The sequence below is a fragment of the Lissotriton vulgaris genome, chromosome 5, assembly GCF_964263255.1.
Source record: "Lissotriton vulgaris chromosome 5, aLisVul1.2, whole genome shotgun sequence".
Taxonomy (NCBI): Eukaryota; Metazoa; Chordata; class Amphibia; order Caudata; family Salamandridae; genus Lissotriton; species Lissotriton vulgaris.
The window spans coordinates 1,194,403,140-1,194,418,854 of NC_141693.1; the positions used below are offsets into that span (position 1 = coordinate 1,194,403,140).

Here is a 15,715-nt window from a genome sequence, read left to right on the forward strand (position 1 = left end):
GTTGTCAATATCGTATCTCGTCTGCGATGTTAGGGGGCATCCAAAATTAACCTTATTTCTAAGTGAGAGCAGCTACTGCGCGCTCAGCCCGTACTATGTGGCTGCTGGGGTAGCAGCAGTGTTTATACTCAGCACACAGGCCTTTGCAGCTGAACACTGGGGGGAGACTGCCTAGCAGCTCATTCCTACCAGAGGTCCATTCAAAGCTATGACCATTGTTCATCAGTCAGTCGGGCAGCACTCCTGATTTCTGGCCAGACAGGTTTTAGTGGCATGTAACATCCACAGTCACGTGATTCGCCCACTAATGTGTGCTGGTGATACCCAAAACTAGACCTCCCACATTGACCCACAATGTGAAACATTCATTTTCTCTTTCACGGCACTGCCTCTCGGCTGCAGGCAGTCATGGCACAGGCGCAGGCACCGGGGCCCGAGTCACTGTCCTGAAGCCGCACACACCTGCCTCTGAATCTCACTACCTGCGGGACAGGTTTGGCCTGCGAGGTATTCCTTCCTCGTGCTTGTGCGCAGAGTGCGTGCTTGCACGCCCCGTCCCCAGGTACGGCTCAGGCATCCTGCTCGGACGGATTCTTTCCTTCTGGGGTGCGCCTGACAGCGAGAGCAGCAGCCCAGGGGCCGCAGAGAGCCTCGGCGCTGAGGGGCTCAGTCATGGCCGGCCCCCTCCTGGTGCTGGGACTCATTGCCCTGTGTGCGCAGACTGGTCTTTGGTGTGGTAAGTAGCCGTATATGGGCACACTTGCGTATTGTTGGGTACTTTCATCTGTAGGGAGCTGACTGTATTGCTGGCCATGCCACCTTGCTGATTGTTGATGTCACACAGTGGGGGCAGACTTGCTTATTTTTCGGCATGTCACCTTGTTGGTGCTGACTTGTTTTTGTTGCATATGTGGTATTGTGGGGTATATTTGTTACGGGGCTAGGTAATGCCCCATCTAGTGTATGGCCTGACATACCATTGGTTGCTTCAAATAGGCAGACCTTCATAACGTTGGCCAGTTTGCCTCGCGAGTGCAGACGCATCTGTGGCTGCATGGGTGGTTTTATGGGCACACACGTGCCTATCCTTAGGTGAGTGATCATATTAACACAGGCTCGTCTGCTGCTCGGTAAGTCTCCTTCTGTGAGCAGACTTGTCTAGGGTTCATCTACGCAAGTTGCTTTACGTGGGAACACTTACCTATGGTTTGGTAGGTCTCTTATCTATGGTTTGCTAGGTCTCTTTTGGTAGGCAGACTTGCCTTGGATGGATAATGCAGTCAGCCATAAACCTTCCAATGTGGCTCCGGCTTTACTCCCTGCTTTACTCCCTGCTTCCTCCTCGCTAGAGGCTGCAGCTTGGGACGGAGCCTCCGAAGCAGGTTTCATTGGTGGCGCAAATGTTTCATGAGCGGTGGGCACTGCCATGAAATTGAGGGCCACAAGTCACAATGTGTAGTCACAATGTGTTAGCCGAAAAGAAGTTATTTTCTACTCCTTCGCTCAATTTTGTGTGTTCAGCTAAAGCTCTTCCGGGAGTCTGGTATTCTTCACCCTGTTGAGACTGTCAGCGATCACAAACGGGGCGCCTTCTGAAAAGAGCTTCATTGAGAGACCACCCCAATCACAGTGTTTTGTACGTGATGCTCTGCCCCATGCACAATGATCAAAGCAGGCCCTGCTGGCTGACGCGCTCTTTCTCAGGGCCTCTTTCTTGCATTCAGTGCTTTTTGCCATTGTCTCTCTTTAGTATGCACCATTTTTCATACAGTTCTTTGCTCTATGTGGCTGTTCTCGGTGGGGCTGCAGGGTTGTTCTTGTGGTGATGTTCTTTTATACCCCCGCACAACGTCCCCTTACTGGGAGGGTTTGTAGTGTGCAGTTTCCTGTGGTATTGAAGCTCTGATGGATGAGGAGTGGCCTTGTCAGTGGGGCTCGGTGTACAGATGCTTCTCGTTCAGTGAGGATTTGTTGTGTGTGTGTGGTCGTGCATGGGGGGTTTCTCTGGCAGGGAGCTCCTGTAGGTTGTCTGCTCTTGCTCCGGCATCATTCAGATAGAGGTCTGTAGCCACTCCTGTGAGATCTGCTGATGCGCTTCCCTGCATATCCTGCCCCAAGACAGCAGTGAGCTTACACAATGCCCTGATTAGTCTCTTACAGCATGATCCTGGGTGAAAAGATTGTAACCACCCGTACATGCTCTGGGGGGAAACCCAGAGGGTCATGTCAGGTGGCAGGGCGCTCCCCTCTACAGGCTTCGGTCAGCTCTCCTCCCATGCTGAGCCCTGTGCCCATCTCAGCAGCAGCGTTGAAAGGAGAGGTGCGGGCTGCCCCGCGGCGTGCCCAGATAACCTACAAGGAGCTATGATGGAGAGCGAGCGATAATGTGGCATGTGTGTGTTTTAAGTGTGGGGTTTGACAACACATCTGAGCCCCATTGCTTGCTTGGAGTGGGATTTGAGTTTGTCCCTTTCAACCATTGGCTCCCGTTGACCAACCTTTTTCAGTCATTAGCTTAAGACTACTTTGTCATTCATGTCTTGGCTCAGCCATACCGAGTAGCTTTGCCACTGCTTGTTTATTGGCGCGTTGACTGTGCGCTAAAAGATTCACTGTACACATAAAGCATGGTCAAACTGTTAATTCTTTTAACGTGGAGATCTGCATTAACATTTCCTTCCTGGGATTGGAAATTGACAGCATGTGGTCACCTGACAATAGGGATACTCAATGGGGAATTGGGGAGTGCCTTTGCTACAGTATGTGACAGCTTCCTTTACTGTTTATTTGTAAAGCCAATAGGGGTAATGTGGGGGGACATTATGCTTGTTGTACAAAGAAAATCCCATTATAAAGCAACAACGTAAGATACAAAAAGTATAGACCTGGAAGATCGGTCCCCTCCTCTGAAAAAGCTGTATTAGCTAAGTTAAGCTGCGCCCTCAACGAAAAGTGTTATGAAAAGGAATCAGAGCATGTGGTTAGCCTTGTAAGTTTTCAACTTAAAATACATGTATGCCAAAATACTGTATAGAATATACTTTTGAAAAAGAGCCTTCAATTCAGTTCCATAATTAAGAAATCTTGGGTCCACGTGTTCCATTCCAGCAACATGCTATCAGGACAGCACAGGAAAACAAATGAACATGAAAAGAAGATAAGTGACCAGCACTTTTTATTCGTGATAAGCCAAGGCATCCAAACTGCACACACTTTCTAAACAAGAAGCCATAAATTATCAGTTAAAATCAAATAACAACCTCTCGCCCTCAATTACAAAATATGTTATGTCACATTATAAGTCTAGGAAAAGGACTACTTACTGCCCCATCACTAAAACCTAATGTGTAACCATCCACAAATTGCCACGGCCTTCATGGCCAACCTATTCAATCAATATCACATCTTAAAAACACGGGAAAGCCAATTGCTAAAGAAGGCTTACTCAAAGTCCATTCCTTTCTCGTTACTTCTTACTGTACTTTTCTGAAGAATTGATGAGATGAGGTCTTCCATCCAATTTACGTCGGTGGCTTGTATTAAAAAGATGCATCAGCAGTGTATGCAGATAATGTGCAAAGTGCTGGCTGCAAAGATTTTACAAAGTTAAATATAACAATGGCACATGCATACATGGTTTAACAGTTCTGTTTTTTTGTTTCTCTTCTCTACATGTCCATTTTGATGTAATATCGGTGTAGTGGTAAACCACCAAATCTCTTTATTCTTTAACATACCAGGTAAATCCAATAGGTTATTGCCATATTTTTTTGTAACCAAACAGAGGGACCAGGAGTGCTTGTAGGTCCAGCATAAGAATTAAGTATTTCTACAAGGAGTATGCAGTTTCCTTTAGTGAAAAGAGAGAAAATGTGAGGTCGTTCATGAACTAGGGAGTCGGATTCCTCAGGAGCAAGAGCCCTCACACACCCATATGGGTGTCATGCTCCTCGTTGGGCCGGCTGTACAATGACCGATGGGTGCCCGCAAGTTTTTTTTTGCCAGAGATCTTTTATTCCAATGCCGTATGTGAAGTGTTGGTTTGGGGCTACTCATGTAGGTTGGTGTAAAAAAATATCTTTGCGTGCAAAGTTCGTATTAAAATAGACTAAAGGGATTTTAATAGGCGAGTCCACTTGTCTAATTAAAAACGTGGTGGCTATTAAAAGAGACAATAATCAGTGATTGCTCAGAGGGTCAATATGTTTCTTGCCGTTTGTAAGTTGCTAATGATCTTTGGCAATTTGTGAGGACCAATTTTCCTTAATCTACACAGTGGTTGGAATCTGAGGTTGTGTAATTCCAAAGATTACCAATCACAAGTTACCTAGATTGGCATAGGTAGATACCTTCATGTAAAGGTTTCTAAAAAAAACAACCTGTAATGGAGATTAAAATCATAAATCATGCCACCTGCATAGCACCAAGTAGCTAGAGACATAGTGTCATTGTGGTGCGGCATGCATAACACTAGGCAACATGCCACTATTGGTGTAAGTGCAATTTGCACTGTGCAAAACAAACCAGACATTTTGAAACACTTTAAACAAACAAGGGACAGACCAGTAGGTAAGCACAAACACATAGATTTCAGACTGGGCCACAGTGGGCAAATTCACCCAATTTATGTACCTGTAATACCTTCTTGAGTGTGAGCAGAGTTAACGCTGACTTAGAATGCTGGAATACAGAAATAAGGGCATGTTATTGTGTGGGCACTGCATAGTAGAGGTTCAAAGGTGTGCTCTTTCGGGGGAACATGTAAAGATAACTTTGTGGCAAGACTTACAGAATCGTAGTGTAGAATCCCCAAGACGACCTACCCAATCTCTGATGCCTCGAAAGTGGAGGAGCAAGTGTGAGGACCGTCTTAAATACCATTACCCCATGAGTGATAACTTTCAGATGGACGTTGCTGTGTAGCACAGTATAACTAGACCGTATATATTGTCTTTCATTATGTGCAAATACAGGCGCCATCTTGTCGGGGATGGTGGCTGCTCAGAAGTCGAGGCGGATCCTCGTAATAAGTGGCAAAGAATGGTATGTATTGAGATCCTACCTTTTGAGATCCTCCAAAAAGGACAATGGTGATAGCCCGAAGAATACTTGCAGGTGCTTTGCGGTAGGTGCATCAAAGTAATTGCGCCTGTCCGCCATCTTAGAGCAGAATGGCCCTGGAGGTCCCTACGGAAAAAGAGATGATGCGTAACCTGGCACCCAGGAGGTCAAGGGTGCGCCCTTTGAGTTGGAGAGGAAGTGGCCTAACGGCTAAAGCGGCCAACCTCGAAGCTGGGGAAGCGGGTTCGATTCTCGACTGGGATGTTCAACATTCTGTGATTCTGGGCAAATCACTTAATCTCCCTGTACCTAACAAAATGAATGTGTCTATCTGTAACGCAACTGGTGCTCATGTAAAGCACTCTGATATCTTCGGGTCGAGCTTGTGCTATTTAAAACTACCCCCAAATAAACAAATTAATGTGACAGGAATTGCAGTTAATGCTAGGTATTGAAGCTACACCGACTCTTATAGCGGTCCTGCTAATTAACTAATCATGGATGGTCACATGTATTGCAGACATATCAGGCACCAGGTTCTGCGATCTAGAACGGCCTGAATACTGTTCCAAAATACATGCCCTGGGTAAAAGCTGCTTAGTAAGCCTCTAGATATAGCGGAGGTCAAAAAAGGCCCGCCCCGTAAGAAGGCAGAACTACATGATATAAAGCCATAACAATACTGGAGCAGGTTACACTTTAAAAAAATAGTTTTATATAGCTTGAACTAGACCCGAAGATTTCGGGTATCAGAACGCTTTACATTAGCACCAGTTTTTTTTACACAAGGACACATTCATTTTGCTAGGCACAAGGAGATTAACAGAATTGCCCAGAATCACAGAATTCAGGATAATATACAAGAAAATCAGCAGGTGCAGAAAAATAAAGCAATGTCAAAAATGCAGAACATGCTTAGTCTGAAACCTTTTCAAATGCCAATAGCACCAGCTCCACTGATGCAGTCCACTTTGTAGGGATCAACAATAAACATATTGCTAATCAGGTTTCAGCAGATGAACCAGTCAAAACAGAACAAATGCAGAATAAACATAGTTTTTTTTTTGGGGGGGGGGGGGGTTATATAGCACGAACTAGACCCGAAGGTATCAGAGCACTTTACGTAAGCACCAGTTACGTTACAGAAGGACACATTTTAGTTTTTTATAGAGTTTTACATAGCACAAACTATATCCGAAGATATTGGGTATCAGAGCGCTTTACATTAGCACCAGTTTTGTTACACAAGGACACATTCATATTGCTAGGCACGGGTAGATTTTGTGATTTCCCAGAATAAGAGAATGTTAAGTGACATGGCCTAGACTGGAACCCGGTTTCGAGGTGCACCACCCTGGCCGTTAGGCCACATTGATTTGAGCACAGTGTACTTGCTTGGAAGGGATCTTCTTCTCAACATGAAGTGAGTTCATTACTGCACACCGGATGGTGTTGCAATAGAAACACAAGATGAGGATTCTCTTTTTAAAATTAGTGGAGATAACTCCAGAGTTCAGATGTGCCCAGATTTGACAAAAAAGACCTCCATCTAGATTTAAGACTCACTGTCAGAGAGGAGTAATGGGTGTTTTCAGGGAAAGAAGTTGGATTGGTAAAAATAGCAGAACCAGTTAAAATAAAGGTGAAACCAGATGCAATATCCCCCAGCACTAGACAGTACAGGTTAACTACAGAGGCTGAAGAGGGAAAGGAACCAGTGAATGAGAAAATGATTGAACAAGGAATCCTTCAAGAGATTCTTGGCAGTCCAAGCAATTATCCTATAATAGGAATTAAGAAACCTTGTGGGAAATGAAGAACTGTTCAAGAACTCCGAAAGATTAATAAAATTACGGTTCCTTGTTGTCCTCAGGTAACAAATCCAGCTGTAATGCTGTTCCAAATTCCAGCAGAGGTAAAATGGTGCACAGTGGTTGACTTGTGCCAACCATTCTTTTCAATATCATTGAATGAGGATTCACAGTTCCCTTTTAAATTTCAATATTTTAATAAAGTTCTTGTGCGGTGTAGAATCTCACAGGGGTATATAGAGAGTCCTTCAATTTTCTTTCAAACTCTTAAAAAGGATTTTGAAAGGGTGAGATTACCATATAATTTAGTTCTAGTCCAGTACATAGATGATCTCTTGTTAACAACCAATACGAAAGAAGATTGTAACATTTAAGTAGATTGTCAAATTTACTTTCTTGCACTGTTAAATCATTTGACAGAAAATGGGCATAAAGTCCCCCAACAAAAATGCTGTACTGTGAGAAGAAAGTTATCTAACCCTGACACCATATCGAAAAGGGTGTACGAAACGTCTCAAAAGAAAGCATTTCTTCAATTCTGAACCTGAATCCCCTACACTCAAAATGAGGTTCCGATGTTTCTGGGAATTGACCCTCTGTAGGTGCCAAAGTGGCAGACTGATTGTCGGTGTCAACTTGTTATATGTGTTATACACCTGTGGACATCTAGAGGTTTAAATCCTTATACAAAGGTGTGGCCAAAAGGCTGTCTTTTTCATAAGATGCCAAATTTGTCTTTTTCATGAGAATTTAGATATGTGTAAATGGAGGCAGTGTCTCTATTCTTACTGACAAGAATAAAATAGAAGAGTGGAGAGGACAGATGAGGGTAAATGATATATGTTGGTGTCCATTCAAGATTCATGGAGGTGAGCTAGGAAAGCTCAGTTGTTCATTTCACTCCATGGAATGTCGTAATTTAATCCACTGACATGAGTCAACAGATGGAATATCCAACTTTATTCCATCCTAAACAGAGTGTGTTCATGTGTGGATTTGCTTCCAAAATAGTTCACCCGTACATCGTCAGGTGAATGCCCTTCAGTCAGAAAGTGTGTTCTCATTTTGGTACTGATTTTTTTGTAGCGTATGCTGATGTGATGTTCGATAATTCTCACTTTGACCGATCTGGTGGTCATACAAATATATCTTTTATTGCAGGGGCATGTCACTATGTATATGCAATTTTTAGAGTTACAGTTGGTATGTGTTCTTCGTGTCCAATTGTGAGTGCTTTCCAGTCTGACCTCCTTTGTAGTTTCCATAAAGGCAGAGACTGCGTATGAACCACAGAGGAAATGGTCTCTCACCGGGGGACTATCTTATAGAGGCCATTGTTCTGATCTTATGGGTTTGAGTGGCCTCATATGTACAAGCATATCTTTCAGGTTTTAAGTGCAGTCAAAGTCGAATCGGGGTGGTGGAAGTGAGAGGTTGCTTATTTGCAGGATCACCCAATGTTTCCAAATAATTTTGCATAGTTTTTTGGAATCAGGTGTGTAAGTAGTGACAAAATTCAATATATCCTCATGTGGCCTCGTGCGGGGCTTCCCTATTGTTATTTCTGGCTCAATTTTTTGCTGTTCTCACACAATGAGGATGTTGATGAAGTCTTGTGTTGTACTGCAATTGTAGCGTAGCTTTAAAAACTGCCTGTAGGGGAGATTATCCCAAAGTGATTTTGGCTGGTCTCTGCCATACAGGAGAAGGCTGTTAGTGTCAGTTGGTTTCTTGTAAGTGCTTGTCTGTCGTCTGTCATTAACACAATAGATCATCAGGTCAAGGAAAGGAAGCCCTTTGTCAGAGATGTTTTTGGAAATCGTAAGTAAGACTTTAGAGTGTTCATCCAGTTGCAAAAGTTCTCACAAGTCATCCATTCTCCTTTCCAGATGGTAAGGATGTCATAAATGTATCTGTGCCAAAGAAGGATGTTGGCACTGTAAGGATTTGTGTTGCAGAAGATCTTTTCCCTCTCAAAGGCAGCCATTTAAAGGCATGCTAGACGTGGGGTAAATGTACTCCCCATAGAAGTCCCCTGGGTCTGCTGGTACAGTTGCTCACCATATTGGGAAATGTTCTCTTTACGGGCCTGTGTGGCACACTCCATAATGAAACTCACAGAGGCGGATGACATCCACCCATGTGAGTGTCCTCTCTACCACCTCCAACATTGCACCCTCGGAGATATTGGTGTAGAGTGCCTCTACAATGAGGGTAACCAAAGATCTATCTGATTTGTCATTAGTCTCCCCAATGAGATTCAGAACAACTCTAGTGTCTTGCAGAAATAATGGTGTTATTTTGACCAACGGTTGTTAGAAATGGTCACAAAATGTTGACAATGGCTCCAGAAGGGAGCCAATCCGTGAAAAATTGGTATTCCTGGTGGGGGCTGCACTCCTTTATGAATTCTAGGGAGAATGTAAAAGTATGGGATCCTGGTTTGTCTGTTCACCAAAAAGTCTGCTTTGTTCTGGCATGCGTGCAAATGGTAATAGGGGCAAATATCATGTATGGAAACCCGAAATGTTCCCATATTACCGTTTGCATGCATTTGGAGATTAACAGTGACATTGTTGATATGATGATATTCAAATGCATCATTGACTAAGTAATACCAGGTATCAACACACAAACAGTATGCCTGATTTACACCTACAATATGTGGGTGAAAAATGCAGAGGTAAACAAGCATTGGCACTGCCAGTAGTTTATACCTTTCACAAATGAAAGTGATTTGTATTGTTGGGTGATAAGCGTGATGCCCATGATGATAGTGACATGAGTTAAGTTAGAGATGTGAAAAGTGTGAGGTATATAATTAGAGATGTGAATAATGTTAAAAAGGTGATCAGTGTGAGTATGGAGTGCAAGGTATGATAAATGTCACTTATGTAAGTGAAAAACCTAATATGAGTAATAATTGGTGTGAATTGTACAATTGGCGTTAGTGATGTCATATGAGTAGTGCCACCATGTGAGCGATATCTATAGTGTTCCTTGTGTGAGTAGTGTAATTTGGTACATTAGGACCCTCTCACAATCTCCATCATGAACTCCGTACACTCAGGAGCACCCACAGTCCCATGCCCCCACCACATATTCAACCTCTGTAGCAAGATAATTGGCGTAGAACTCAAGAAAGTCTTGAGCACCTCCATCACCACAGGCTACTTCCCTGAGGACTCCAAACACACTGAAGTGAGGCCCCTCCTGAAGAAACCAACCTCTGGCTCAGCAGATTTGAAGAACTACTGGCAAATCTCCCCTTTCTGGCAAAGGTTCTCAAAACAGCAATGGAACACCGCAACCTCCTTGACCCCTCTAAATTTGGATTCCCGGCTAACCACAGCACCAAACTTGAGAGGGCCCCCCTGTCAGGTGCATGGAGGGTCCCTTCCAGCCTAAATAGGGAGCTCTCCAGGCCGGAGTACTGTACTGAGGGTTCCCCGGGAGCTTGGGGGCACCCCTGCACAGCGGGGCTGCTTGGGCCTGTGTTACGCCCCTACATCCTGCCAGTGATGGCTCATCCAGGAACACCTAAGCTCTCTATTGTGTGTTGCTGTCTAGGAGGAATACACACATACAAACTGCCAACTTTCTAAAAGTGGCATTTTCAATTTTTTTTATTGAAAATTAAACTTTCCCATTAGAGAATTTTTCATTACAATTCTAAAGACCTCAAACATGAACTGTGTCCATGTTCCCATTTGGAAGTTACGGCTCATTAAATGTAAAAAGGCAACTATAATGCTATCCTATGGAAGAAGAAGGTCTTGCAGTAATGAAAATTAATGTAAGAATTTATCACTGCCAGGACATGTAAAACTTAAAAGTACATGCTACAGGGCATTGCACTCTGCCCTGGGGGCTGTTTAGGGCCTCCTCTAGAGATGACATAAATTAATCAAAAATTAAGGTTTGGTCCAATAAAAAGGTTTCTTTGCCAGTTCAAAATGACAGTTATAAACTGTACACATGGGCTGCGATGGCTGGTCTGAGACATGAAATTAAATTAAATGCAAAATGAATTTATAAAGTGTGCTACTACCCAAGGGCGTCTAGGAACTAATACATGTTTAAAGAGCTTCTTGAGTAAGTGGCCAAATCAGTGTTGCCAGGCCTCTGGTAACATTTAATGTTCATGCTCTGGGCATATGTAGTACCACTTTACTAGGGATTTATAAGGGAATTAAATATGCCAATTAGGTGTTAGCCAACTCTACCATGTTAAGAGGCGAGAGCACAAGCATTTTAGCACTGGTTAGTAGTGATAAAGTGCATAGAGTTCTAAAGGTCAACAAAAACGAATTCAGAAAACAGGAGGGTGAAAGCAAAATATTTGGGGATGACCCTGCAGAGAGGGCCAAGTCCAACATAAAGTTTTACTGACCTAATTATATCATTCATTTTTGGCTCAGGTACAACAGCGATCAGTTCGGCACTGCCCTCGGTGCACTTAATGGATCCCTTTGGGACCAATTTTTACCCTGCTGTAGAGTTCAGATGTTTTCCTCTCAACTTCCAGTGCAACCAGATTCATATGTCTCTCATGACTGCTTCCTGCCCCCTTTCTCCACCTGGGTGCATACACTCTTTGTCCCATCATCCACCCTATTCTAATTTTACTGATTTTTATAGGCCTCCCCATGTATTCATCATACCCCTTGGTGTATACCCATCTCCCTCAGTCGGTGGCATCTTCATTCACAGTACATTTTTTGATATGTGTGTGTATTACAGGATTGGGTTTGTTCTCACCCTGGACGTGCTCTTGAATAATTGTCATTACTTTGTTCTAATAATCCTTGTTGAGCTAATCCTTGGTGACATAAAGCTCCTATATATGTGCTCTGGTTACACAATACATAGAGTGATGAGCCAATATCCTTCCATGGGTGGAAACACCATTGATAAAAATAAAAAAAGCTTGAAAGCCTTTCTGTGAAGATTGTTGTTGTGGCAGTTGATCCAAAGAATTGACTTCTAAAGACTATTAATAGTTCTTCCCTCTGCAACTACTTGTATTTAGTCTATTGCCATTCGAATTATGGTGATCACTTTTTCGGACTGTCTTCTATTCACCAGCACAGTGTGCTCACTTTCACTTCACTCTGAGCACCTATTTATTTTGGTCAAATAATAGTTTTACACCTGCTCTAAAAATACAAAACCTTATTTTGTCAGTTATTTGTGTATACTTAGTTTTTATTTTGTTGGCTTGTCATTGGCCTTTCTAGATATATTGAATAGCGTTCATATTATTAATTCATTTGTTGAAATGACTAGTTGATGGATGCTATTGTTTTTGATATACGTAAAAGCCGCGTCAGCCTAAGCTAATGCCTATGGGTGGCTCCTGTGGTTTATTGCTGCCACTTGGTAATGAAAGTGCCATGGATCTATTGATGGTAAATGTAATGTTGTCACCTAAGTAAAGCACAGCAGCTACACACCTTCCCAAAGCAGAGCGGTGAAAGCGAGGGGTTGAACATACAAAGAGAAAGTGAAGGTAGTTTCTTTGCATACATCAGTTGAGAGGAGGCAGTCACCTCCCTGTTGCTGAACAGCAGCCTCGACAGTAAAGAATACGAGTATGGACAAGAGCACTTTTATAGTACTCCTTTACGGATACGTACACTTTGTGACCAACTAGCCCGACAACTGCCTTCTGTGCATTTTTACTAATTGGTAGTTAGATGTTCCGGTGTAGAGTAAAAAAATCCTTTTGTACATCGGTCCTTTATATATTTACCTATCCGTGCGATAAATTACATTATTGTTTTTATCGCCTGATAGAGTGGTACAGTCCCTAATTTGAAACTGAGAGAGTAAAGAAATCTGATGCTTTTTTGTTCATTTCTTCAAGATAATTACAGGTGCATTCGTGTAATTGCCACCTGCATTGGCAATCTTTGCCTGGGAACTCTTCCTTTGTTTTGCTTTCTTTGTGGACATCAACACACCATGCTGTCATAACTACCTAACAGTAACCTTCATCGAGGGTGCACAGAGTTATATACTTTAAGCATTCGGTTGAGAGGACAATCGCTTCTATGAAATATATCATGGAATCTTTCTTCATATTAGTATTTTAACTTCTGTCAGTTCCCTCAATGGAAACACCTCTCCATCTTATTTCCATCTGTTTTGTAAGTAATTTGCTCTCAGATTCAGGCAGGAAATGCTGTCTTAACATCTTGCAGCGTGTGTAAGAAAAGGAGGTATCCCGACTAAAGTTCCTAAATCGGGATCACTATATTATTCGAAAAAACAGGAGTATAGGAACATAAATTTCAAATGGACATAGACTGACGGCAGAAATTAATGACTATGGATTAACAATGTACATAGTAGCATGTGGTTAAAAAATATGCTTTATTTAATAATATTGTTAAGGATTTAACTTTTTAACATTCATCGATTTAGATCCAGCAATGAATTTCATGCTGTGCCATTTATGATTTTTTTTGTTTGGGGCTCAGTACATTTCAATATAATTATACAGTTCATAAATAGATCAAAAAGATACAAAAATACAAGAATGCTTAATACTAATCTGAAAACATGGCTAGAAGTAAATTATAATTGCTACGCGCGTTTCGGCTATTAGCCTTCATCAGGAAGCCATGGTGTACGTTCCAAATGTACCTATACAAATACAAAATACATGAAAAATCCATATCAGTGTCAGTGGAGCGTCCTACTAGTAAAGTTACATGTGCATTCAGTGCTTTACATTTATTATTTACAAATCATCGTTAAAAGCAGGAGGGGGAAAGTCTTATTATATACATATATACACTAGCATAAACAAGTCATGCATTGAATAGCCATTCATGGGTTTTGGCATTATCTCTAATTTAACGTGAATAGAAGGGCTAGAGAGGAGTTCCTGTTCCCCAAGACAGTGAATTATAAGGAGTCCAGACTGTCTGCTAGTCGGTACTCTAGCTAGTTGGTATCTGATCTATGTAATGAGGGGGTAACGGAACGAAGAATAGCAGCTGGGAGGGAGGTGTGAGAAAGAAAAGGAGGGAGGAAAAGGGTGAAGGATGAAAGATAAGAAATAGACAAATAATTGGTATATACCGCTTAGAGACAGTTAGAATAATAGCATAGTGTTAAAGGGATGGAGAATAGAAAACAAAGAAGGGGGGAAAAAGGGGGAGACAGATAAAGAAAGGGGTTGTTTGTTAGGAAGATTGGAGGGAAAAGTAGTAAGTGCTACTATCCTACTAAGATAATCTCTTACCAATATAGTATTATAGCTGCAATATGGGGGGGTAGACTCTAGATGCACTTTTAGAGTTGCGCTAAAACCAAGGATGTAAGACAGGTTGAGGTTGCAGGAGTTATTTCTTAGCTATGGGGGAAACATAACAATGGTAAGAATTGAATGACTGTAGTGTCGGTGAAGTAAATGGAAGGGATCACATAAGTAGTTAATTTGGTACCTGATAATGGAGTATTGGTCGTGTGGAGATAGATGCGATGTTACCCCGTGGTTTTCTGTAATGTAGAAAAACTGTAGAAAGTATGAAACAGGTAAGGTAATTAAAATGAATTGGTCACAGTGGGTAAGATGGAAAAACATCTCGTGGTTGTGGGGGGGGGGAAACACAACGTTAAGGGATAGATAGTGATCAAGGGTATGGGTGTTGGCTGGATATATGCAATTGGATTTAAATGGTGGAGAAAATCCGAAGTACCTTGGCAATACAGCAACACCAGAAAACTGAGAGTGATCTGGGAGGTTTCAGGGAGTGCTGGACATCTTGGTTATAACTACGAACTATGAAATTGAACCGGACATGATTTTGCTGTGACCCGGAAGGCTCTAAACTCTTTTTGTCCCCTTCATAGTTATAACCAAGATGTCCAGCACTCCCTGAAACCTCCCGGATCACTCTCAGTTTTCTGGTGTTGCCGTATTGCCAAGGTACTTCGGATTTTCTCCACCATTTAAATCCGATTGCATATATCCAGCCAACACCCATACCCTTGATCACTATCTATCCCTTAACTTCATGTGCGCTAGCGTTATTCTGATCGCACGCTGAGATTTTATGAAGTGCACTTTACATGACGAGCTGGGCTCGTCATCAGCGTGCGAGGAGGCTACGCCATGACGAGCCCAGCTCGTCATGAGCGTGGAAGGGGTTAACGTTGTGTTTTTCCCCCCCACAACCACGAGATGTTTTACCATCTTACCCACTGTGAACAATTAATTTTAATTACCTTACCTGTTTCGTACTTTCTACAGTTTTTCTACATTAGAGAAAACCACGGGGTAACATCGCATCTATGTCCACACGACCAATACTCCATTAGCAGGTACCAAATTAACTACTTATGTGATCCCTTCCATTTACTTCACCAACACTACAGTCATTCAATTCTTACCATTGTTATGTTTCCCCCATAGCTAAGAAATAACTCCTGCAACCTCAACCTGTGTTACATCCTTGGTTTTAGCGCAACTCTAAAAGTGCATCTAGAGTCTACCCCCCACCCCCCCATATTGCAGCTATAATACTATATTGGTAAGAGATTATCTTAGTAGGATAGTAGCACTTACTACTTTTCCCTCCAATCTTCCTAACAAACAACCCCTTTATTTATCTTTCTCCCCCTTTTTTCCCCCTTCTTTCTGTTTTCTATTCTCCGTCCCTTTAACACTATGCTATTATTCTAACTGACTCTAAGCGGTATATACCAATTATTCGTCTATTTCTTATCTTTCATCCTTCACCCTTTTCCTCCCTCCCTTTCTTTCTCACACCTCCCTCCCAGCTGCTATTCTCCGTTCCGTTACCCCCTCATTACATAGATCAGATACC

The 15,715-nt window shown here is 42.4% G+C and overlaps 1 protein-coding gene across 1 annotated transcript in view; it reads left to right on the plus strand.

The window, feature by feature from the left end:
* Nucleotides 1-608: 608 nt before the first annotated feature.
* LOC147712256 (disintegrin and metalloproteinase domain-containing protein 9-like) overlaps nucleotides 609-15,715 on the plus strand; it is a 1,115,055-nt gene continuing 1,099,948 nt past the window's right edge. Inside the window, exon 1 of the mRNA XM_086922984.1 lies at nucleotides 609-736. Within this exon, the coding sequence (XP_086779110.1) occupies nucleotides 673-736 (64 nt within the window). The 5' untranslated portion in view covers nucleotides 609-672. The remainder of the gene's footprint in view (nucleotides 737-15,715) is intronic.